The sequence below is a fragment of the Alexandromys fortis genome, unplaced genomic scaffold (assembly GCF_014885135.2).
Source record: "Alexandromys fortis isolate MF-2015 unplaced genomic scaffold, M_Fortis_MF-2015_v1.1 scaffold_71, whole genome shotgun sequence".
Lineage (NCBI taxonomy): Eukaryota > Metazoa > Chordata > Mammalia > Rodentia > Cricetidae > Alexandromys > Alexandromys fortis.
Genome location: NW_026067954.1, coordinates 6,269,810 through 6,292,766, shown reverse-complemented (window position 1 = coordinate 6,292,766; position 22,957 = coordinate 6,269,810). Strand labels below are relative to the sequence as shown.

The following is a 22,957-nucleotide window of genomic DNA, read 5'->3' as shown; positions in this document are numbered from 1 at the left end:
TGGGGCTAAGCCTGTGCTTCAGCACATTGCTCCTTACGAGCAAAAGGATGTTAGGACAGAATGTTCCAGGCAAATCAGAAAGGAATAAGAAGGCAAGTGTGCGGGAAGAAGGGCAGTTTAAACAGCAGGAAATATGGTCGCAGAAAATACTGAGGCCAGGTACTGCTGCTTGGCACATGATGGCACATGATCCTTTTCCGGGAGGGGCGGGGAGAGAGAGAGAGAGAGAGAGAGAGAGAGAGGGAGGGAGGGAGGNGGGGGGGGGGGAGGGAGGGAGAGAGAGAGAGAGAGAGAGAGAGAGAGAGAGAGAGAGAGAGAGATCCTAGTTTGAGGAAGTTGCAGGGCAGTTGGAGCTGGGCTGTGCAAGCTGCTGCCACTTCAGTAACCTGAGCTGAGCTGGGGGAGGAGGTGGGGATCACAGGCAGTCAGGAGACAGAGGGAAAGGACTTGTCTTTCTGAGCAGGAAAAATAGATGTGTCACTGGAAAAAAAAACAAACTGGAGGTGGGGGAAGGGACGGCTGGAAGGAACATAAAGGGGGAGCATCTGAGGCAGTGGTGTTATTTAGGAAGGGGGGGGCACTTGGAGCATGGAAGGAGATAACTGCCTTACTTGATTCTGAGGAGCCAGGCAAGAGCAAGGCTGTAATCTGATCTTTTCCATGTTAACATCAGAATGCTACATAGGAAGGCCTTGCCAGGAGGCTCAGTTCTAGGTGTCCCATGGGAAGCCTGGAGCTGTCCCTGAAGGAAGCAAACAGCTCCTGCTGCCAGGAGAGCATCTGGTCCCAAACTGTCATTCCTTACAGGGTGCACAATGGTACTTTGAAAAATACCTGGCCTCAGTGAAAGAGGGGAGGGTAAAAAAAAAAAGCAGACTTTTGGGTTATTATAGAATTTAACTAAAAATGGCCAATGGGAAGAGCTCGGAGGAAGAATATTGCTAAAGAAGGACTAGATAGGAGAGCATTCTGGTCTGGGTTTCCCATTCCTTTTCTGCTGTAATCTTAACTTGGAATTCCATTAGGAATCAGATTACTTCTTCTGTGTCACAATACTGTTCAACAAGAAGAGGGGACTCTTGCACAGTCGTCATTGTTACTGCACTCTCTGCCACAAGTTTCTGTAGCATATGCAAAGACGAGAGTGCACTCAGATGTGTAGAGCATCCTTTCTTGGTTCCTGTGAAGGAACTAACACTTGGCTGGCCAGGCTTCCCCTGGCCTCCCAGAATGCCTGTTTCTTCCTTGGAGGCTTTAATTAAAACCAGAAAGCTATTGAAGACAGACCCAGCCAATGAGATTCTGTTTTCTGCGATGCTCAGGGATGAGAAATAAATAATTTTTTTTTCTAATGGCATTTCAAGTTGCTTCAGTTTTACTCATGCCAGAAGAACTGGGTACGTTATTATTAACACACTAGCATTGTGGAAGGAATCTCAGAACTTAACATCAGGCATTATGATGTTTGTTCAGAGCCCTGTGGTATGAAAGAACCCTTCAAGGAAGGGCAAGGGTACCCCTGGAGTGCTCACAACATTAGCTCATAGACGCTATCCTTGTAGCATCCTCACTGAAAGTCACTTGACCAGGTTCCTGGGAGGAAGGGATAACATTCAGTCCTGTTCCAGTCTTACCGTGTGTTAAGAAGTTAGGTCAACTATGTTAAAACAGCTGAGATAACTTAGAATGGGAACAGCTTTCTCCCATGTTGTTATTACAATTTTAAAAGTATTAGGTCAGGAATTGTCAGTGCTGGTGCTTTGGGTTTTTTTTGGTGAGGCTGCACATCACAGAAAAATCCAAAACACAACAAAATCATAGTGGAACAAAGTCACTTACCTCCTGGCTAGGAAGGGAGAGGGAGAGAAAGAAGGAGGGCTTGGGATCCCAGAAACATTGAGCCCATGCCCCCAGTGATGTGAAGACCTCAGGCTAGGTCCCATCTCTTAGGTTTTCTCATTCACAACAGTGCCACTTTGAAGATACATTATTTGATGGGCATTAGCATCCAAACTTTCCATTGTTATTGCCATATGAATTGCTCTCTCTCTCTCTCTCTCTCTCTCTCTCTCTCTCTCTCTCTCTCTCTCTGTGTGTGTGTGTGTGTGTGTGTGTGTGTGTTGGGAGTGGGACTTTTGTTGTTTTTTTTTAATTCCTTCCATCTTTCTTTTTTCCTTCTTCCTTCTTTCCTCCCTCCTTTCCTCCCTCTTTCCCTCACCCCTCTCCTCCTCCTCCTCCTCCTCTTCCTCCTCCTTTTCCTCATTCCGCCTCTTCCTTCTCCTCTTCCTCATCATTTGACACAGAACCTCACTGTGAAGCCTTAGCGCCAGGCTAGGACTCACTGTATTGACTAGGCTGGTCTTGAATTTATGGAGACTTACTTGCTTCTGCCTCCCAAATGCTAGGAATAAAGGACTGTGTCACCATCTATGGTGTTCTCTATACTCTTAAGAAGGCAAGGATACTTTAGCCAGCCCAGCCCTTGATAAAATACAAAAAAGAAAGCACACGAAGGCACAAAATTGATTCTCACTTGCATTATTGTTCTTAGTTTTTATTTCCATTTTCATCTAGTCTCCCAGTTGATTTTTTATATTCCCTTAGACACATCAAGTTGGAATTAAATAAATGTCATTATTTGTTTAAGTTTTCCATTGTGAGTTTCATAGGTACAGGTAGAACAGTTTTCTCAACCTTCCTAAAGCTTCAACCCTTTAATACAGTTCCTCATCTATGGTGATCCCCAACCATGACATTATTTTATTGCTTCTTCATAACTCTAATTTTGCTAATTTTATGGATTGTAATATAAATATCTGATATGCAGAAATATCTGATATGTAACCCCTGTGAGGGTTGTGACCCACAGGCTGAGAACTACTGGCCTTAGGAGGAAACAGCTGTGCCCTTCCCAGAACTATGGTGGACCATGGTATGTTATGACACATAGCTCCATGGAAGACACCAGCTGAGCAATTGAGTGGACTCTATGGTGGGCAAGAACTCAGCTTTTCCAAATGCTGAGGCAGGAGAGGGGACATGTTTCGATTTTTACTCAGGAAGTCATCTCCTTAATCTAACTTAGCTCTTCCCACCAAAAATATTCCCTTTCATATTCATGGAATTTTATTCGTTTCAAAATTATCTTCATATCATATCCACCCCCTCAGATCTTCTTAGGAAGGAAGCCAAAGAAATATTTATCCCTGCTCAGAAGATTAGCGAATGAATAAATTAGGTTGCCTGCAATGGTACAAGTTAGTGGCTGACCTGGGACAGTGCAAGCATGAGCAGCCTCACACCTGATGTGGCAACGTCTGATCTTTCTCATCACTTCCTGGCTGGGTGACCCCAATAGCTTATGTAGCTCCTTTGAATCTCAGTAACCTGGCTAGATATCCCAGTAACCTGGGATAAAGATATCTCTGTCCCTATGTCCTAGGGGTTGAAAGGGTTAAGTTATCCCAAATAATTTGTCGCTGAATTCTTGGAGATTTTCTGTGCTGCCTCTTGGAAGCTGATGCTGGGATTATATTTGCCACAGTCCACTCTAAGAAGAATACCCACGAAGCCCTTGTGTCTAGCAGTTTAACAAATTTAACAGCTATGCGTATGGACTGAGGCATCGGCTGAGGTACTCAACTCAGTGTTCCATGTACGGGTTGCATGATTAGATGTGTATTGTGTTACATCTGTGTAGGACTCGGGTTTCCACGCGGTGGCCAGTGCAGTGGCACTCAAGGAAGTACTTGGTGCTCAGGAAATGCTCTTTCACCAAAGAGTCGTGAGAAGAAAGGCGGCGGACACAAACCTGCTGGAAAGAGACACAGTGGGCAGTGACATGGTCTTCGTCAGGGTTCCGTGGGGTTTGAGATGTGTCGCCTAAGAGAGAATTTCTAATCTCTCCAAAATTAAGGAATGAGAGCAGAAATGTCTTTGTCCTAGGACAGATGAGAAATGATCTAGAACCTGGAATGTTCTTCCCAGTATCTCGGCTTCTGGAGTCTTCTATGTTCTCCCTCATGACACCTGGCTCTCCTTGTCCTGAGCCAGCTGCTGTACTTTCCTTAGTGTTTATCTTACTGTGCCACTTGGAGCAACACACAGGGCTTCTATGCCCTTCAGATGAATGTCTTTGATGACACTGAGCATTCTATGCCCTGTCCCCTTCAACTCCTCAGCTTGCTCCATTGTCACATCCAATGGGGAAGGTGCCCTACCTGCTCCTGTTTAACCGGAGCATCTACCTGTGAAGGCATCTGGCACCGCTGTGCTTCTCTGTGAAGATGCACTAGACTCCCAATCAATCTGCTTGTCTCTTCTCCGTGACCGGAGCACTTCCGGTACTTCTTGTACTGGGACTTGCTTGCTTGCTTTGGTACTTCTTGCACTTGCGTCTCCTAATTGAAGACCTATCCAGGAAAGGCGCAAGCTTACCCCTCAAAGCCTTGCGCCTATTTAGGGTTGACTTCTGCTGCGTGAATATATCATACGACTTATGTAGAGTTAAACAATCAAGAGTAAATGTTTTTAAAGTATACCAGATCGTTGCAAAATGAAGCAACACAGGAGGACTTCTTAGCGTCAGTAATAACCAGTTGTGTTGATCGCTTTTGATAGTTTTGGCTGTCTTTCAGGGGAAATCGCCCAATCTCAGCTACTCCCTCCAATCATAAGAGGTAATGATATTCTACCACATGGGTGTCTTTTCAGTCAGTGGTTCCACGCATTCATCAGTAATCAAATGTTTATTAAGTGCCTCCTAGAGTATCCTCCCCACTCGAACACTCATCACTCTTGATGGTCTCTGAAATTCCAGTCGTTCATCCCGGTTCCCATGCTCATTCTGCCACTTAACCATTCGGTTTCCTTCCCTGCCTCAAGCGGCCTGCTCTTCTGCTCACTCGTGATTGGGCAAGCCTGACTACACAGAAAGAGAAGCGGCAGAAAGCCACACAGAGGGGAAGGTGGAGTCTTGGGATGCAGGATTGAGGCTGGACTGGCCACCCATCAGTGTGGGTGAGGAGCAAGTCCCACTGCCTTTCTTCTTACCTTTACTCATTGGAAAGCGAGGAGGTTAAGGCTGATACCAGCAGTCCCATCTGAAATCCTGGGATGCTGCAGCTAGACATGTCAAAGAGATTTTAAAAGTTCTCCTTTAAAGTCTAGAACTCCTCAAACTCATTTAATGACACCCCCACCAACTGTCCAAACCAATCCCCGTGAGAATTAAAGCACTCAGCTTGGTGTTTGATGTGGTTGGAAGAGTTAAGGAAGGGGAAGTTGGTGCCCTGGGGTAAATTAAATGAGAAGCTCCCCAATTAGAGCAGAAGAACAGGCTTGGAGGAATGGCGGGGGGGGGGGCAGGGGAAGGGTATGGTAAGTATGAAGCAACACCACAAAGAAGTGTGGAAGGAAACAAAGGGTTAAATTACCCTCCTCACCCCTTTTGAAGCCCGACCCTCCTTGGTGAAATAAGTACATTGACACAGTGAGGATGGTACAAAGTCAACTCTGGAAAGTCCAAAGCTGCCATCCTTGTTGGAACTTTACCATCACCTCCTGTGCCCTGTGGGCATCCAGGATCTCTGCTGAGGCTGCTTCATTTGCACCTCTGGGGTCTGGTTATCATTTCATGATGCAGATCATTAGGAGCTCGAAGGCCGGGGCAGACTCTCTGCTTATGGGCTGTCACTCCATCCCCACAGGACTTGCCTGCTCTGCCCCCGGATGCTTGTATGGAAAAGAATGGCTCCTGGGTTGCTTTGTGTGTGCTGTGGGATCAGGAGGAATCCAAAGCCACATTTTTCTGCACCATTGGATGGGGGCGAGATCCGGAAAATAAATCTTTGTCTTCAGGCTCTGTGAAAGGTTCATGGGTTTTCTGGATCACCTAGAAGCACACCAGTTGAATTCTTAGACAGAAAAAATAATGGAACCAGTTCAGATGCTATGGTTTCCAGCCCCAGGAATCTTGTGGTTTGAAAGGATTTTGGATAAAATTCAAAGGATTCGGGATGAAAATAGAAGAAAAAAGAGCAATCACATTGTGCAAAAAGCTTTATTATCGCTATTATTGTTTTATTATTATCTTTATTTACCAGTGATTCAGTCTGTTCAAGGAAAGGAACTTCTTGGAGTTCCTTGGGACTTGGAGAGATACAGGAATGGTGTTAGCTGAATTTCATGCATCCAACTATAGCCCTGGAATGGTTTTCAGAGTTGGGGCATCATATTCTTTGAAATGAATAAAAAATCTTGGGAGCCAAATTCTGTGTACTTGTTGCTGGCAATGTCCATGACCTTTTGCTATTTGAGCAAGACCTTCTTTTTTTTTGAAAGCATAGCCTGGTGGCCAGAAAGCATGATTTGACCTAAGACCACCATAGGCCTTCTCTCTGCTCCTAACACTGTCTGTAAGAGCTCTATTAAGAGGTTCTTGGTCCACAAATATTTTTCGAGTTTTAGCATTTCAGTTTGTATGGGCTTTTTTCCCGGTACTCTTGGATGGGAAAAGTCTGATATAAGATGTTAGTTTGCCCTTGGATTGTTGCGGGAGGTCCTTCCGCCCCTCCAACCAATAGCTGAGAAACCTATTGGTTGGAGGGGTGGAAGGACCTCCCGCAACATTGGATGGTCTGTTTGAGGAGACATGCTTAGCTAAAATGGAAGTTAACCTTTTTCAACTAAATTAGGAACCTTTTCCCAAGTGGAGTTCTGCTACTTCTGTGTGGTCCATGCTAAGGTGTATCAGGGAAGGCTTCAAGAAGGATGTGTTTGTTGGAGGAAGAGAAATAAGGACTCTTTCGTAGATGGAGAACCTTTAGTGACAGGAGTGAACTGAAGTATGGATTTAAAATTCCCTCGAGGAAACGAATACTAATGATATGATGTAGAAAACTGTCAAATTGAGGACTAAATTGTGCGCAGTAGGAGTCCAAGAACCGCTACCAGGGCCAGGCAGATCTGAGAAAGCTTCAAAGAGAATGTGAGACTTGAGTCTCACCACAACAAAGGGATGATCCTGGTTAGGTAGGTAGAGAGGCTGGAAGATCATTCACCTGGGCGTGTACCAGGGAGAGAGCAACTGGTTCAACACAGTACTCTGCAGGTGGAGGCAGCAAGGCAGAAGGGATAGGCCCATAGGTCAAGGCATCCGCTTCTCAGAGCTGGGCTGCAGGACCAAGATCAGTTTCCCAAAAGCTAGGAGGGTAGACTTGAATTGAGAGATTGTGTGGAATTCAGGGATTTCCATATATACAGCCTAGAGAAAAACTCTGACTTCAGACCACGCGGCCCTCTATGAGGCGCTGCCTGTCACCAGCTCTGCAGGTGCAGTCTGATATTCAAAAGAAGTGTGTTTAGAACGAAAAGTAAAACAATATATGAACATTTGGGTTGAGGATTGGCCCTTTTCTGGCCCGAAAGACCCCGTGACGCTGGAAGTTATCTTGGGAGTCTAGTGCATGATTGAAGGACGGACTAGTTTAGTAGCAATGTGGTGGTGGCAGTTCAGGATGCCTAGAGGAGACACATTATAAAGGAAGGGAGGGAGAGAATATCTGCTCATGCTGTGGTAGGCCTAGCATTTCCTTTTCTGCAGAAGTGTAAAGTCAAATGACAATGCACAAAGCAGTTGCTGAATCAGATGGTTTGAGGGGATGAAGAATTTGTGCTAGACCTGTCATTCCATTCAGCGTTACAGGGCCTTTCTAGAAAGATTAAGGAACTTATCATCTGTTGGACTTTCATTTGGTTTGCTGCCATCATCCGAAATCAACATGCTCTTTTTGTTTTCATTTTACATGTGTCTGCTGGATGTCTGGCATTCAAGCGGTTACCTGATGTTGGTTCTTTGGAGTTCGGTGGTGTTGTGAGTTAAATAACTTTTGTGCGCAGAAAGGACTTTGTTTCCATGTGTATAAATTAAGAACAGGATCAGGGCACTAGAGGGCTATCTATGGATTAATATATAGATTTAACTGATAATGACAGTAAGCCGGAGGTTCTCAGCCCTCCTAATGCTGTGGCCCTTTGATACAATTCCTCGTTTTGTGGTGACCCCCCCACCATAAAGTTATTTATGTAGGGCTATTTTATAACTGTAATTTTGCTACTGTTATGAATTTGAATGTAAATACCTGTATTTTCTCGTGGTCTTAGGTGACCCATGTGGAAGGGTCGGTCTAACCCCAAGGGATCATGACCCACAGGTTGAGAACCTCTGCTGTAAGGGTTCCACACAGGCCACTCCCTTTTATTTTGATAGTGTTCTTCCCCCAACCCCACAGAAGAATAGTGACAGTAAGCAGGATGTTATGGCTGAAACTGAGCATGTAAACTTGATGGGTCCCAGAGCCAGTTCCCACAGCTTATGCTGTTGTGCCATTGTGAGAAGCCGTGCAGTCGGAGTTGTTAGTTAAGAGTGTGCCCAGTCTCAAGCCTTAGTAGCTTGTTTCAGATTGTCCCACTGATACTGAGATCCTAAGCACAAGAGTTGATGTCCTATGCTTAAGTTTGAGTTCATCTCATCCCACTCAACCAGAGGTGGAGAACCAACAGGAACTGAAAAAGCAAAGTAAGAAAGGAGTCCACTTTTGAAGAGCTTCTAAGCAGATAAAACTTAGCACCTAGGGATGCTGGGCTGGAAGGGGATACGAGGCTCGCCTCATGGCTTTCTCTGATTCATTAACTGAAGACCGGGTGTGTGGGGGAGGCTTTCTGACTGAACCTGGTGATACTTCCTCTCTGAGCCAAGCTATCCGTAAAGAACAGCAGGACATCCAAGTTAGCATGTTAAACTTAGCTATCTGTGTGTGCTTTCGGTTAGGCATGAGTGTGGAGAAGGCTGGGTTCCACCCCTGGGCCACACAGGGTTTTCCTTGGGATCTGAGAAGACCAGGCAACACTAGCCGATTTGTAACTTGGCTGGCACATTCCAGGGGACCAGTCAAGTTTAACAAAAAGTGTGAGCATTTACTAAGGTGATCCCAGGTAATTATGATCTCATTTAATATTTAATCTTCAATTACTTCTCCTAGGAGCCCCTGAGGTAGGATTATTACCCACTTTCCAAACGAGACTTGAATGGCTTAAAAACGCCTTGCTGAATACAGTTGCTAATGGGCAAGAGACTAAGCAGCCCAGTCCTATGACCTCCAGTCCGCTTCTCCCTCCCTTCTTTGCAAGGAGAAGCACGGCCTTTGAACGCATCCTCCTGGACTATGTCTCCTTGTGTTCACTGAGCTCTGAAATGTGTAGAGACCCATTTGAAATACTGTCCTGCATTACAGAGATCCTGATGGTGTGGACAAGAGAGACAACATTAAAATATTGAAGCATAGTTTGTCAAGCACATTGATGGCAAAATGTCCAAGGAACTGAGAAGAAGAACCCCCTTCTATCTGTCTCTCTCTCTCTTCCACCCTCTGTGTTTGTGTGTGCTTACATGTGTAAGTGTATTCAAAAAATAATGTTAAAAGTGGATTCAGCTGGTGTTCTGGATGGAGGTGAAACCTGACTCAGTTCTTGAGATAACTTAGAGCTAAACCTTGTAGAAATGAAAAAGGCCACCAAGCCAAAAGGACTAGGAGACTTATGTGGAATAATACACATCAACGGACCTTGGGAGATGTTGCTAGAAGATGCATTGGGTGAAAAACTCAAACAATGCTTCTTAAAGGAAGTAAAATGTGACCTGGAATGTACCTCACAGATGTGTAGAACACACACACACACACACACACACACACACATGGCTGCTGGGTAAGAGCTTTGTCCTTTCTTGTAGACCACAGACATACATGCAGTGTCAGCAAACTGGTGTGCGGCCATCTTCACTCTTGCTGATTGAGAGCCAGGTCACTTGATCCATTCTCCAGTGTTTATGGACCATTTATTCCAGGAATTTTGGCAGCAGGAAGGGTTTCAAGGACCATCACTCAGAGTTATAGGCACTCTAAGTCAAAGGGTGACTGACTGGCTGTACTTTGACACAGCCTTTCCTTCAGCATTCACTGAATATAGAATTGAGGGCCTATCTCCATGTATCAGGGGCTGTGGCAGGCACTGGGGTTAGCATGGGATCCAAAAAAGGCAAGGGCGTTACCCTCAAAGTTCTTAGTGTCTACTAGGGAAGATGAGGCAAAACATAAGAACGGCTCAGCCTTAAGTGATGTAGGAAGTTCCCAGGACATGTTATGTATGGTACGTGTCACAAAAGCACAGAAACGGAGTCCCAACTTCACCAAATCAGAGAAGAGATATTTGATCTCATGTTTGCCTTTAACTCAGGAAGGTCGGAGGAGGGTTCCAGGTGTGTGCAAAGTTGCATGAGAATCTGCTGTGACTTTCACCCAGTGCCCTGAGCAGATACAAAGAAGGACGAGTAGTTAATCCCCTTATTGCCAAAGCTAGGCAATCTTGTTAGCATCTGACAAGAGAGTTCTCTCCCACAGAGAGTCAATGAGTACAGGAGAAGAACATGATGCAAAGGGAAGAAGACGATGGGGAACACTAGGGAAGGAGAATGGAGGGGAGGATCCTAAGCTCAACATTGTAAGAACCTGGAAACCAGGATCATCAGATGGAAAGAAATAACTAAAGGAGTAATGGGGAAAAAGAAAGAAACACTTGTGAGCTGGGCATGATCTGTATGGCTCTCGGTGTTCCAGAAAAAGCCAGGGGAGACAGGCAGAACCACACTACACTAACCAAAACCAAACACCCCACCAACTAAACGATCAAACATGTCATGTGCAGAGAAAAAGGGAAATCCCTAGCCAACCTCCATTTTTCTCATGGACATTCTGAAGAGTTCTCAGGGAAAGAGTTGCAACCTGAGAATTATATAACCTGCCAGCCCCGGAGGGGTCCCTGGCCTTGTGGCAATGTGTCCAGAAGTCCAAGGACAGCTGCATTTCTGACTGTTTACCTTTAAGGGCATGTGAGGTGTGTACTTTTGGAAAGTTATTTTAACCTAAGAAGCATAGGGTTGAACTATCAACAAACCCATGTGAACGGTGGCCCAATGGGGAAGCCAAGAAAGACAACACATTTTCCTACTGTTGTTCAGACACTGAGGTTGACAGGGGTCCCATGAGCGGTCCTAAGAGACAGAGTGAAGCCCATAAATCATATCTTGTGACTCCAATTGAATATGCCAAGGGCTTTGTCTATTTCTGCCATATTGCAGATTTGGAAAGCAGTAGTCAGGATGGAAGTCAGCCGGGATGTGAGGATGATCTGGGAGCCAAGCAAATGGGGGAGGTGGATAGACTGGGAAGTCAAGCTCGGGTTTTCGTTTTTCTGTTTGGTCCAGCAGATGTCTTGAATGTCTGTTCTGGTGATAGATGCTATGCTGGGCGTCGGGATAGTAAATGTCTTAAACGCAATGGATACCTGCTCTTAGGAGACTGAGAGAAGCTACGTGCAAATACAGATTAGGAAGCACTCTGTGGTCAAGGCACTGTATAGGGGAAATCTGAAGCACTGGTTTGCAGACCCCAGTGCCTCCAGTCCCTAGAAGCTGGGGAAAGCCAGAGCAGCTTCCCTGCCCCCGGACCCTCACTCACTATGTTAGCTTGAGATTCGACATCATTCCCACCAGGCTCGGAGCCTAAGTAAGCGTTTCCCAGGAGGCAGCGCATTTTTCAGACAGGAAACATCTCTGTATCTTGCAGATTTGGAAGGGAGGGAGGAGGTACTGTTTAGGGCTCCCCTGAGTATGAGCAACATCTAGCCATGCGGGTTTTCCCTGGGCACTAGAGAAACACTGCTGTGGGCTCAAACTGTTCAATTTGAAGTGTCCCCATAGGCCCATGGCTGCGCAAAGCGAAGCTGCGTAAGACTGCGTGTTACATCATTTTTGAGAGGAGTGTGGGATCGGGCACTCAGAGTGGCTTGTCTAGCTAGCATTTTACTGCCTTTGAATGCTAGAGCTGGGGTAGAGAGCCCATTGCCACACTCTGGTCTCATTGTACATTGTAAGACCCTCTGTCCTGTCCTTGTTCTGCTGCTTCTTAGGACCTGCCGAAGCCTTATTTCCTAAGCCACTTTGATCGTCTCAGTCCCCGCATGGCAGCCATGCAGGCAGCCTCAGAAGGGTCAGCCTGTGTTGCACTGAAGGCAGGAAACCAAGGACAGAGTGTTCATTGTGTGCTGGCCTCTCTGAGGCAGCCACCAATTGCAGGAATGTGAACAGGTCAAAATGCTTTCACCTTGCTGGGGCTTCCCCAGCTCTGAGTGTGTGACTGTGCTCACATGCGTGTGTTGGCAGGGGCTTTTCACAAGGGGGACTGGCAGTTGTCTCCCAGACCCACCACAAAACTCATGTGGGGTGTAGGCTGGCAGGTGTGTGTGTGTGGGGGGGACTGAGGAACAGCAGCTTTGTGAGCTGCTGAATCCACAGCTTAGGTTTCTTCGCTCTGTGCTATTGAACGTTTTTTCTTGTTTTAGGACATTTTTGTTTGTTTGTTTTCTGTTTTTTTGAGACAGGGTTTCTCTGTGTAATAGCCCTGGCTCTCCTGGAACTCACTTTGTAGACCAGGCTGGCCTTGGACTCAGAGATGCGCCTGCCTCTAGGCCCCAGTGCTGGGATTAAAGGTGTGCACCACTACCACCACCACCCAACTTATTTTAGAATTTTTAAAGTGATGGGGTTCATGTGGGCACAGAAAGTTTGACAGGGGCTTCCTGGGTAGGTGGAGCTAAGGCTGGAGAAGGAAATTGAATAGCTGGTGGGGGGGGGGAGTACTTTCATTCAGAAAGAACTTCTAGAAACCTTCCAAAGGCTTCATCCCAGGATGGAAATGAGGTGAATGTGAGCACTATTTAATTGCAGCTGCTGTTGAATAATAATAATAATAAAACAAGATGTATGTGCTCAAAACAACTAGAAGATGATGCAAGATGGACATTTAGAGGCATTTAGAGGAAATCCGTACAGACAGGTGAAATGTAAGTCAGGCCAGGGAGTAAGGACTGTCTCCCAGCATTTGTATAATTGTTACTCTGGAAATACAGATACTGTAGAACAACCTGGAATGATGGGAAGGCTCAGGGTTCATTGGGCCTGTTAATATTTCATTCTTTCTTCATGGCACAAACTTTTAGAGAGGACTTCTCGCACGCTGGGGATTGCACGGATCAATGGCAGCAAATGTGAGGCCCGATTCTGTGCAGAGGCCAGCGCAGAAAGAACACCATGGAGTCAGGTTTGAACTGAGTGGCCTGTTCAGCTTAGTCACTAATGCAGTCTGGGACTGGACTCTGAATGCGAGGGACCAGGGTGGTAGGTCTGGAATAGAGGTTTGTAGAGCCTGAAACTACTTGAAATGGTTTTATTAGTTTATCTATAGTACGTGTTATGAGAAACTCCAGCTGTCCCCCAAAATCCAGCTGGCTCAGGTCCCCAAGAAAGCAAATCAGTTTTCAGCAGGAGGTCAGCTATCTGCTTCCTTTTAGGTTTCCCAGTTCTGCAGTGGTATGAGGTTTGCACTGCCCCCAAAGAAGCTAAGAAAGAGTTCTTTCCCCTGCTGACTTCCCATTGCTTCTAAGACGACATCCCCGCTCACTAGTGTGTCTGTCACTCGGGGATTTCACGATCCCGCTGTAACCTTTCGTTTGCTGTGTTCTCACCAGTCCACTTGTTGCCACACCCTGTAGCCGTACCCCAGATGCTCTATTAGCACAGTCCTACATGTTCCTGGCTCAGATGTTACCTTGGGCTGTACGCCGCTGCTATTGTCGTTCTTCGTTCCCCCACTCTTTATTTCTTTTCTTGGAGTAACTAACTGTGGTATGTGCCTATATTTGAACGTAGGTGAGTGTGTGTGTATGTGTGTGCATGCACATGTGTACATGCATGCATGTATGCCTGCCTACATGCAACTGTGTTGAATGTGAATGTGTGTGTGTGTGTGTGTGTGTGTGTGAAGGCCTGAGATTGCTATGATCAGTCTTCATAGCCGGTTCACTCCTGGGAACCTCGTCTCCACCTCCCAAGGCTGGAATTACAAGCAAGCCACCTTGTATTAGAGTGGGTTCAGATCCTCTTGCTTATAGGGCAGGCACGTTAATCATCACCATCACCCTAGCACCCCATCTCCACAAGGTTTTCCTTCTTTCTTTTAATAGTTGCCCAAGGTCCCAGCAAGAGCCTGTTCTCCTGCATTAGTGCTGTAGCTCTCTTGCATTGGTGCTGTAGCTCTCCTGCAGTGGTGCCGTAGTTGTCCTGCAGTGGTGCTGTAGCTCTCCTGCATTGGTGCCGTAGTTGTCCTGCATTGGTGCCGTAGCTCTCTTGCATTGGTGCCATAGTTGTCCTGCAGTGGTGCTGTAACTCTCCTGCATTGGTGCCATAGCTCTCTTGCATTGGTGCTGTAGCTCTCCTGCATTGGTGCTGTAGCTCTCCTGCACTGGTCTTTTAGATTTCCTGCACTAGTGCCATAGCTTTTTTCAGAGTTGTTTTCCAAATCTCCAATCAAGAGTGTTTTCTTCTTGAAGGAAAGGATATTTTCATTGTATCTTAGGATCTTCAAAGGATTTTGGAAACACTTGTTGTATCAGATTTTCATTTTTATGGGTCTTTACTATTGCATCTAAGTAGTTATTGATTCATGCAGTTAAGTATATGAAAATCTGAAGCCAGTCATTTTTACATGGGAGGCACTTTCTTAATAATGGTTATATAGCAACATCATAGCCTATCTGTTCATCCATAGTTTGTGTTTTATCTTCTTTTATCTTATCTCAATGCCTCCCTGGTCTGGTTTGAGGTCCAGGTGGCTTGCTAAGAGCTTCTGGAAAAGTCTTTCCCTTATCTTACAGCCTGTATTGGCACATTTGCCTGGGGGTTAAAGCACAATGGTGAGATTCCTGCCTCAGGGAGTAAGCCTTGGGCATTGTTGTCCTTATGGGGTGGGAAATGACTTCCAATGTGTTTGGAGCTGGAGTGTAGACTGAGAGAAACCAACTGCACTCTTGCTGCAATGAGCAGGGTCAGGTCCTAAGGCATCTTGATACCTTAGGGTTTTACACTGCTATCTGCCCTGATGAGAAAAGAATCAATAGATGTTGACTCGATAAGACTTTTGCTTGTGGGTTCTGAAATAGGATCATGCTATATACTTCTGGCTGTCCTGTAACTTACTACAAAGGAAGGCTGGCTTTGAATTTGTGTTCTTTCTGCCTTCAAATTCCAGGATCACAGGCATATAGTACCGCAGTTGGCTTAAATGTGACATTTTATAAAATAAAAGGTTTCAGGAATATAGGCGTATTTGTATACTAGAGATGAAGACGAGAGAGAGAGAGAGAGAGAGAGAGAGAGAGAGAGAGAGAGAGAGAGAGAAATGGCAGTGTCATGTGTTTTAACTACAGTCTCCATTATCTTGTTGGCCGCCAGAGTCACAGGTGGTTGTTTCGTGGTTTTTGGTAACCTCTGCAAAGGTGCTCCTGATTTTATTAGAGCAATCTTTCTACTTTCAGAGGAAAACCGTACTATTGCTTTTCCCGGACTGAAAATTCTTATAAACGTGGCCGTCCGTAGGGCCAAGCTATTTCCAGGATCTGAGTGTGTTTCTGGGCTTCTTTGCAAACCTCCATGGCCTGCGTGGAGGCTTCTGACCTAGGCTACTTCTTCTGACTCTCTCGCCAGGTACTGGCTGAGAAGATGCTGGTTCCAGAGCCAGAAGCCACATACATACTCAGCTGTCAGGTTCCAGTTCTTGGCATTTTCAATGTGTCCTTACAAGCCTCATTGGGCACACTTGGGAGGCGCATTTGATGACCAGTTCTTTAAATTGCTGGACTCAGAGGTGGGAAGAACATGTAGAAAAGCTTCCTGCAGGCGATAAGGAGTGTGCTCAGTGGGGTAAGAAGACTCGGGAGTAATGGGATCCCAGCTAGAAGATATGGCAGTTTGCATTGGACTTTCTCTTACAGATGGACAGCTGGGCTTGCCTTTGGCTTTTGCAATTATGAGTCTGAACTAGGGAAGAAATAAAGTAGGCATGGAGGTGAGCCAGAGAGGAGGATAGTTGGCTTGCCCTGGGATCAGCTGGGAAAAGCCTGATCTTTTTTCTTCTGATCTTGGAGGGAAGAGGGCAGAGAAGATGTTGGAGGGATTTCTGACATTTGGAGACTTTGTGAAGTGCTGCTTCTCTCTGCTCTGGGGACAAAATGACCTTCATCTAAGGAACAAGAAAGGAGAGTGAAAAACGTATAAATGGCTATTTTATATGAGTGATGGAAATGATTGGCTATCGTATGTTTCTGCAGATACAAACATTTACAAGTCTGCATCGACCCCAGAGTCATTAGTGATTTCCCATTGAACTCTTTTGGTTTTCTTATCAACTTTCAGTACAGCCAAGTTTAAGTAAGAGACAGATTGCCAGGTGTGGTAGCCCACATGGAAAATTCCAGTATTTGGTGGACTGGGTCAAGAATATTGCCACAAACGGGAGTTCAGCCTGAGCTACACAGTGATTTCTAGGCCAGCCTGCACTAGGAAATGCGACCTGCTCTCACAGGGTGAAAGATGAAACCCCCAAAGCAAAATGAAACAAACAAGCAGAAACAAAAACTAGGAAGCTTTGCATAATGGAGATACTGTGTGATTTAAGTAATGACATGGGACAAGGAACAGGCAGGAGGACCAAAGGATGCCCGCCCATTAGGAAGGGGGTGGGGGTACGGCTTCTCAGGGGCAGCTGAGAGTTTTCTTCATCTTGCATAGTGTTCCTCAGATGGAAGAGGGAAGTAACAGCAGAAGCCGCCACCCGGATACAGTTCCCACAGACGTGTATCAGCACTGAGTTTCCTTTCATTGTGGTTGGTTTTACTGGTGACAGAGTCCTGTCCTGTGTGGCTTCAGTGTGAGAAACCTCTAGTTGTTACTGGCTGAGGATTCACCTCTCTTATCTTTATTATTGGGCCTGGAGCCATAAAAATTACTAATAACCCATTATGACGGTGCATGTGAATATGCTTTTCCTGTGTTCTAGTAAGATTCAGTTTGGGTATGAAAACTTCCGGACCGATGCTGTAGGCATGTGGGAAGGACTTTAGAAACTGGGACTGGATATTTTGGGGTGCAGTTCTTTCCTACCATAGCCACTTACCGCTCTGCCTCTCAATTTTAGATCGGACATCTTCTGAGCACGTCACCGCATCTCCGTTCTTGGGACATTGAACCCAGCAGCTGGACTACTTTGTTCTTGGAATTTTGGGCGTCCTCTCATCTGACCTTTTTCCCACTTCCCATCGTCCCTTCCCCCTCCCAAGAACTCCAGAAGACTGTAGGATTATCATGGAGTCCAGGGAAATTTTAAGCCACTCCCGGCAAAGAGGGAGCGAGTCGGAATTCCTTCCAGGCTCCTCGTCCAAGTCCCCAGCAGCTCCTGGCTGTTCCGGAGAGCCCTTGAAAGGTATCTCCGTGGGTGGAGAACGCATGGAGCCAGAGGAGGAGGATGAGCTGGGCTCAGGACACGATGTGGATTGCAACTCTAATGCAGACAGTGAAAAATGGGTGGCTGGAGATGGTTTGGAAGAACAGGAATTCTCCATCAAAGAGGCCAACTTCACCGAGGGGAGTTTGAAGCTGAAGATTCAGACTACAAAGCGGGCCAAGAAACCCCCCAAAAACCTGGAGAACTATATATGCCCCCCTGAGATCAAGATCACCATAAAGCAGTCTGGGGACCAGAAGGTGTCCCGTGCTGGGAAAAATAGCAAAGCTATAAAGGAAGAAGAAAGAAACCACTCCAAAAAGAAGGTAGGAAACCATGCCTTGTGGGTTTGGTGTTGTGCCTGTTTCTGCTATTCTCTCAGCAACTTTTAAAGGTCAATTTACTTTTGAATATATTTACTTTTGAATCACCAGCCTCTTTGATGAAATATTTAGGGCCTGTGGCCAAGTCTCTGATATAATCTGTATAATGCTGAGATGATCATTTTACATTTTATACACCTAGGAAGCATAAGCAACTGGGAAATTATAATTTGGGAGTACATCCTGTTTACTTGGTGATAGCCTTCAGGCCAGGTCAGCCAAGTCCTGCAAAAGTTTGAGATACGTTTTTGTTTTGTTTCATCTTAACATCTGCATCTGTTCTCTTGGCTGGTCAGTCAGGAGTGTCACAGTCGGCTCTTGGTTTCATTTTTCAGCGCTGTTGGTCTTCCTGAGGTGACCATTCTGAGGAGCCGTTTTCATTGTGATAGAGGCTTCTGTAGGGCCCAGAGATAGTCATCCTAAAAGACAGCCATCAGAGGGCAATATGAATGGGGGTGGGGGGCGGAACTAGAGAAGGTGAAGGTCTGGGGTACCACTGACTGAATGACAGAATCCCAGCCTGAGACATGGTGAAATTTAAGGCTCTGTGTGAAGTGACTCCTGTCCACTGCCCAACTAGACGTCAAATACAGGCCTGCAGATAAATGTGCTGGATAGTATCCATTCATTGGGAATGAATGGGTCCATATTTTTATTGAACTATTGTGTGTGTGTGTGTGTGTAACTACAGTGACCTCCCCTCTGGGGATGAATATGGTTCTCAGCCTGTGACAGAAGAAGACTGACTCAGTTTAGAGAGCTTTTGCCTTCAGGAATCTTCGTGGTCTGGGGAATGGCTCTGAAAGAGACTTTCGTTGACAAGGTTTTTGTGTCCAGGTGATAGGTATTTATCAGGTTCCGTCTTTCATTGATGCGTGCCTGATGTGGTGTAACAGCTTCAAGTGGTCTGACAGTGTCCGGGAGTGGTCCTGTCCGCAGTGGGCTTCCTGGAATCCATTCTATAGCATGAGCCGAAGCCATCGTGCTTCTTGAGGGCAGAGCTGTGCCGTCCACTGGCAGGCGTTTATATGGGTAGTGTGTAGTGAAAGTCAGAGATCTGAGCCTGCAGAAGCTTTTTCCAAGGGCGACCACTCCTCACAGAAGCTGCCTCCGTTCCAGGAAACCAAGACAGTTGGTCCACCGCTGTGCTGGTATTTGGGACAGAGAGGAGCAACGTTGGCTTCATTCGCCAGAGCATTTGGGTCACACACTCCTCTCCTCCCATTACAACGTTGTGGTGGTTAATGAGTTCTCTGTTTTGAAAACAAAGGTTATCTTCATACCTGATAGGAACTTTGGAGTCACTTATACGGCGACATTGTTGCTTCGGAGTTGTGTGTCTTCAGCTTTGAAAATAAGTACTGTTTCCTTCGGCAGCTGAGGTGGCCCAGTTCTTTCTGTGCCATTGATCTGCCTGTGTGGAGATGGGGTGGGGTGGGGTTGGGGGGTTGGGGTATCCTGGTTGGTGGTTACTTTCTCTCCATTCCCTCCATGCTGGGATTGGAGTAGCAGCTCACAGTTTGGGTGTTCAAACCCGAATTTAGCTCAAACCAAAAGTGTGAATGAGGCCAGCCATTCTCATCCAGGAAGCGAGGTGTTTTTGTTAGAAAGAAAGATGAAATCCCTTATTTGAACCTGTGGCTGGCCTCGTGTGGTAAAAGCATTTTTATGCCTCACAGTTGGGCATAATGGAAAAGAAAGGGGGGGTGCAGATTCCAATGCACAGTCGTGTTTTATGATGTCATTTCATGACGTCACTGTGATGGGGCAGCTTACAAAATGTTTTAGCTTTTAGAAGCATGTTTAATATTGTGCAGCTGCATCCTAACCATATTTATTCACACGGAAAGTTTTACTTTCTAGGAATGAACGAATAAAGTTATTAGCATGGGGTTGCAATTCCTTAATGACATGAACATTCCCTTATCTCCAGTGAATTAGAATACTAACTCTATTGCCCTCCAAATTTCTGTCATTTTTCAGAGATCAAGCAAAAGCTGAAGTTGAGGGTATGTGTGGAAATCTAGCTTCTCATTTGCGTGGATAAATTCAGTGACGTGTTCTTGCAGAGTTTGCCTTACATAAATCGGGAATGTGTGATGGGTGACCCAGCCAGAGGAAGGATGAAGACAGTGGCATGTGACTAAGAGATTGGTACCTGTTTCTGAGATCTAGTCTTTTGATGATCTTAGTGAAGTGAGCCCTATTTTGAAGATGTGTGCATAAAATCAAGCCCTATTCTACAATCTGCCAAGAGGCCACGCAGACCTGGCCCTTGAGTGGGTGGGGATGTTTTCTTGGGGGCATTTGGATGGATATTCTGACATTGAGCAAGAGTTGGCAACCACAGCCCTGTGGGCCAAATCCAGCCTCCTTCCTGTTTTTCTACAGCCCACATCCAAAAATTGGTTTTTACATTTCTACAAAGATTTTTAAAAATCAAAGAAAGGGAAATATTTTTGAAGTATTCAAACTTCTTTGAAATTCAAATTTCAGTGTCCATAAATAAAGTTTTAATGGCGTGAGTCCAAGTTCACTTGATTACATTTTTGTCTGTGACTGCTTTATTATTGCAATGGCAGAGTTGGGCAGCTGTCACCCTGACACTGTGGCCTATAGGGCTTAAACTGTTTACTAACTGGGTCTTACACAAAATGTTTCAGGCTGAGGAGAAAGCCCAGTCGGTAAAGAGCTCGTCAGGCATGCATAACAATCTGCCTTTGGATCCCAGTACCCACATCAAAAAAAAAAAAAATGTCTGGGGTTTCCTGGACAGCTAGTCTTGCTAAACTCCAGGTCTAGAGAAAGACCCTGTATCTCAAAAAATAAAGCCTAGAGCACCTGCCATCAGTCTCTGAATTCATGCACTCTCACAGTTACTCCTCCTCCGGAAGTGCTTATCAAATTGACTTAGGGGGAAGACAAGTTTCAGGATAGCAAGGGTTTTGTTTCACTTTTAGTTTGTCTTCAGTGACTCAGGAGTCAAGTCTGGGGAGGGTGGCAGAAGTTGATTGGTACCATCTGTTCTTTTCTCTTCAAGTGAAGGGATTAATAGCTCGTTCGGGTGATTGTTTACAGCCTCAGACAGAGAGAGCTTAGATTGGGTTCCACTTGAGTCTCTGTTCTAGAGCAGGAAAGCTCCCTGGGACGATTGCAATGTGCTTGCCCATCACAAACACGTGCTTTACTGTGCGCCTAGTAGTTACATGTGGTGTTCAACTTTGGGGTGATGAGGCAGATACCCAACATTCTGGGTGCTCTCATTCCAAACTTAGGAGTTAACCCTCCAAACTGGAGAACATTTGCAGATGGTCGGGAAACATAGTCACTTGGATGGAAGAACTCCTGGAAAGAGCAGTCCACTGTCTCAAGGCTGATCGACTTCTCTGACTAGTGTTGGAACTTAGCATAGGGGTCTGAATGACCTTCAGGAGAGAGCTCGTGACTATCAGTTCAATGGAAGTGTGATGGCGGTGTTTGGTGGATGTACATTCTCAGAACATACTTCCAGGGCTTTGCAGAGACATGGCAGACAAGTGTCCTGTTTTCTGGTCAGTTCACCAACACTGCTGTATCTTAAAGTTATTTAGGTCAGTAACATAAGAACTTGGGCTTGGTCTGGCTTCTTCTCAGGCCAGCAGAGAAAATGAAGATGAATTTTTAGAGTCAAGATCCAGTTCAAGACACATATAAGGCTAGGAGCTCTGGCACAGACAGATCTGAGGATGCTCTCAGCTTAACGCTTAGCAGCGCTGTGTGAAGACAGGGGATTAGAGATGCTGGTCTAAGTTCAGCCACAAGGAAAAGGGTAGGGCATCCTAGACACCATCACTACTGCCAAGTGGCTCTGCTTATTTGAACCTGCCTTATAACTTTGCTAAAGCCCAGTTTCCTCATCTGGCAAATCTAGATGAAAATGTCTAGATGATGTAACTTGAAAGACTAAAGGGGAAAGGCTAATTTGTTTCAACACATGTCGCCGTGAAAGAGTTTGGATTTATTGAGTTGTATCACCTGCTGGCCCTCTATTGACTGAGTGGCTTGGAGTCACCTCCTTTGTTGGCCTCTATGACAGACCTTGCCTGTAAATTTTCTTCTTCTTTTTTTTAATTATCACGTTTTCTTTTTTTTTCATTTTTTTATTGAGCTATACATTTTCTCCACTTCCCTCCCTTCATTCCTTCTCCCCTTCTTATACTAGTTGAGCATGTCTGATCTTGCCTGTAAGTATTCATTGAGAGAGAAAGACCTCATGGTCCGCATTGCTTGGAAGGAGCATGAACTGGAATGGGTAGGGCAGCCTTTGGAGCTGGTTCTGTTCTTCTCGAAAGCTGATGTATTTAAGTCCCTAAACAGTTAGGACTACAGGATGGCCACTCTCATACCAGCTAGCCTGGCAAGGTCACCTTTGGATGCCTTTTCTTTATTTCCAAATATGGAAGAGTGTATAAGGTAGCTTCTTCTTGGATGTCAGTGTAGTTTTCCCGCACGGTTGTTGTTAAATTTGTCTTTGATGAGAATATAACTTCAATTTCATATCTTTTGACATACTCATCTCCCTCTTGCTGGTTAAGTCAGGAGACATCATTTCTTCTAGTTCCAAGGGCTCCCACCTCATAATCGGGGGTCCCCTGTGATGAAGACTATGCATAGGATGCAGCCTTGTCCATCTCGCTGTGGCCACCATCATGTGTCTGGGCAGATTCTCTTCTGGGAAGCCATGGCTTATTCATCCTCACACAGTGCCTCCTTTGTGTCAAACACATGAGTTTGGGCAGAAATAAGGATGTCCCGTGCTATGGATGGGAAGGAAGGCTAGCATCAGCTGTAGAGCAATGAATGGCTTTTCCTTGACTCTAAGTATAACACCAAGCAGAAGGATTTGGAAGGGGGAAGAATGCATGTTTGGGGCCTGGGATGTGGTACAGAGAGGGAGAAGGAGCTGTTGGGTAAAGTGAGGGTAAGCAGAGAGGATCTTCTCTAGTGTTCTGTACCTTTTCTGGGGAAGGTGGAGCAGCATATTTCTTTCCTGGCCCTCTGTGGTAGTGGGTGTATTGAATAGGTGAGAAGCGGGTGACTGGGGACTCCTGGACAGGAGTTAAGACTGAGATTCACCTCACTAGT

At 45.7% G+C, this 22,957-nt stretch overlaps 1 protein-coding gene across 1 annotated transcript in view; it reads left to right on the top strand.

Moving 5' to 3' along the window:
• The window catches only part of Setbp1 (SET binding protein 1), a 334,426-nt gene that overhangs the window by 2,356 nt on the left and 309,113 nt on the right, over positions 1–22,957 (top strand). Inside the window, exon 2 of the mRNA XM_050151692.1 lies at positions 17,145–17,776. Within this exon, the coding sequence (XP_050007649.1) occupies positions 17,312–17,776 (465 nt within the window). The 5' untranslated portion in view covers positions 17,145–17,311. The remainder of the gene's footprint in view (positions 1–17,144; positions 17,777–22,957) is intronic.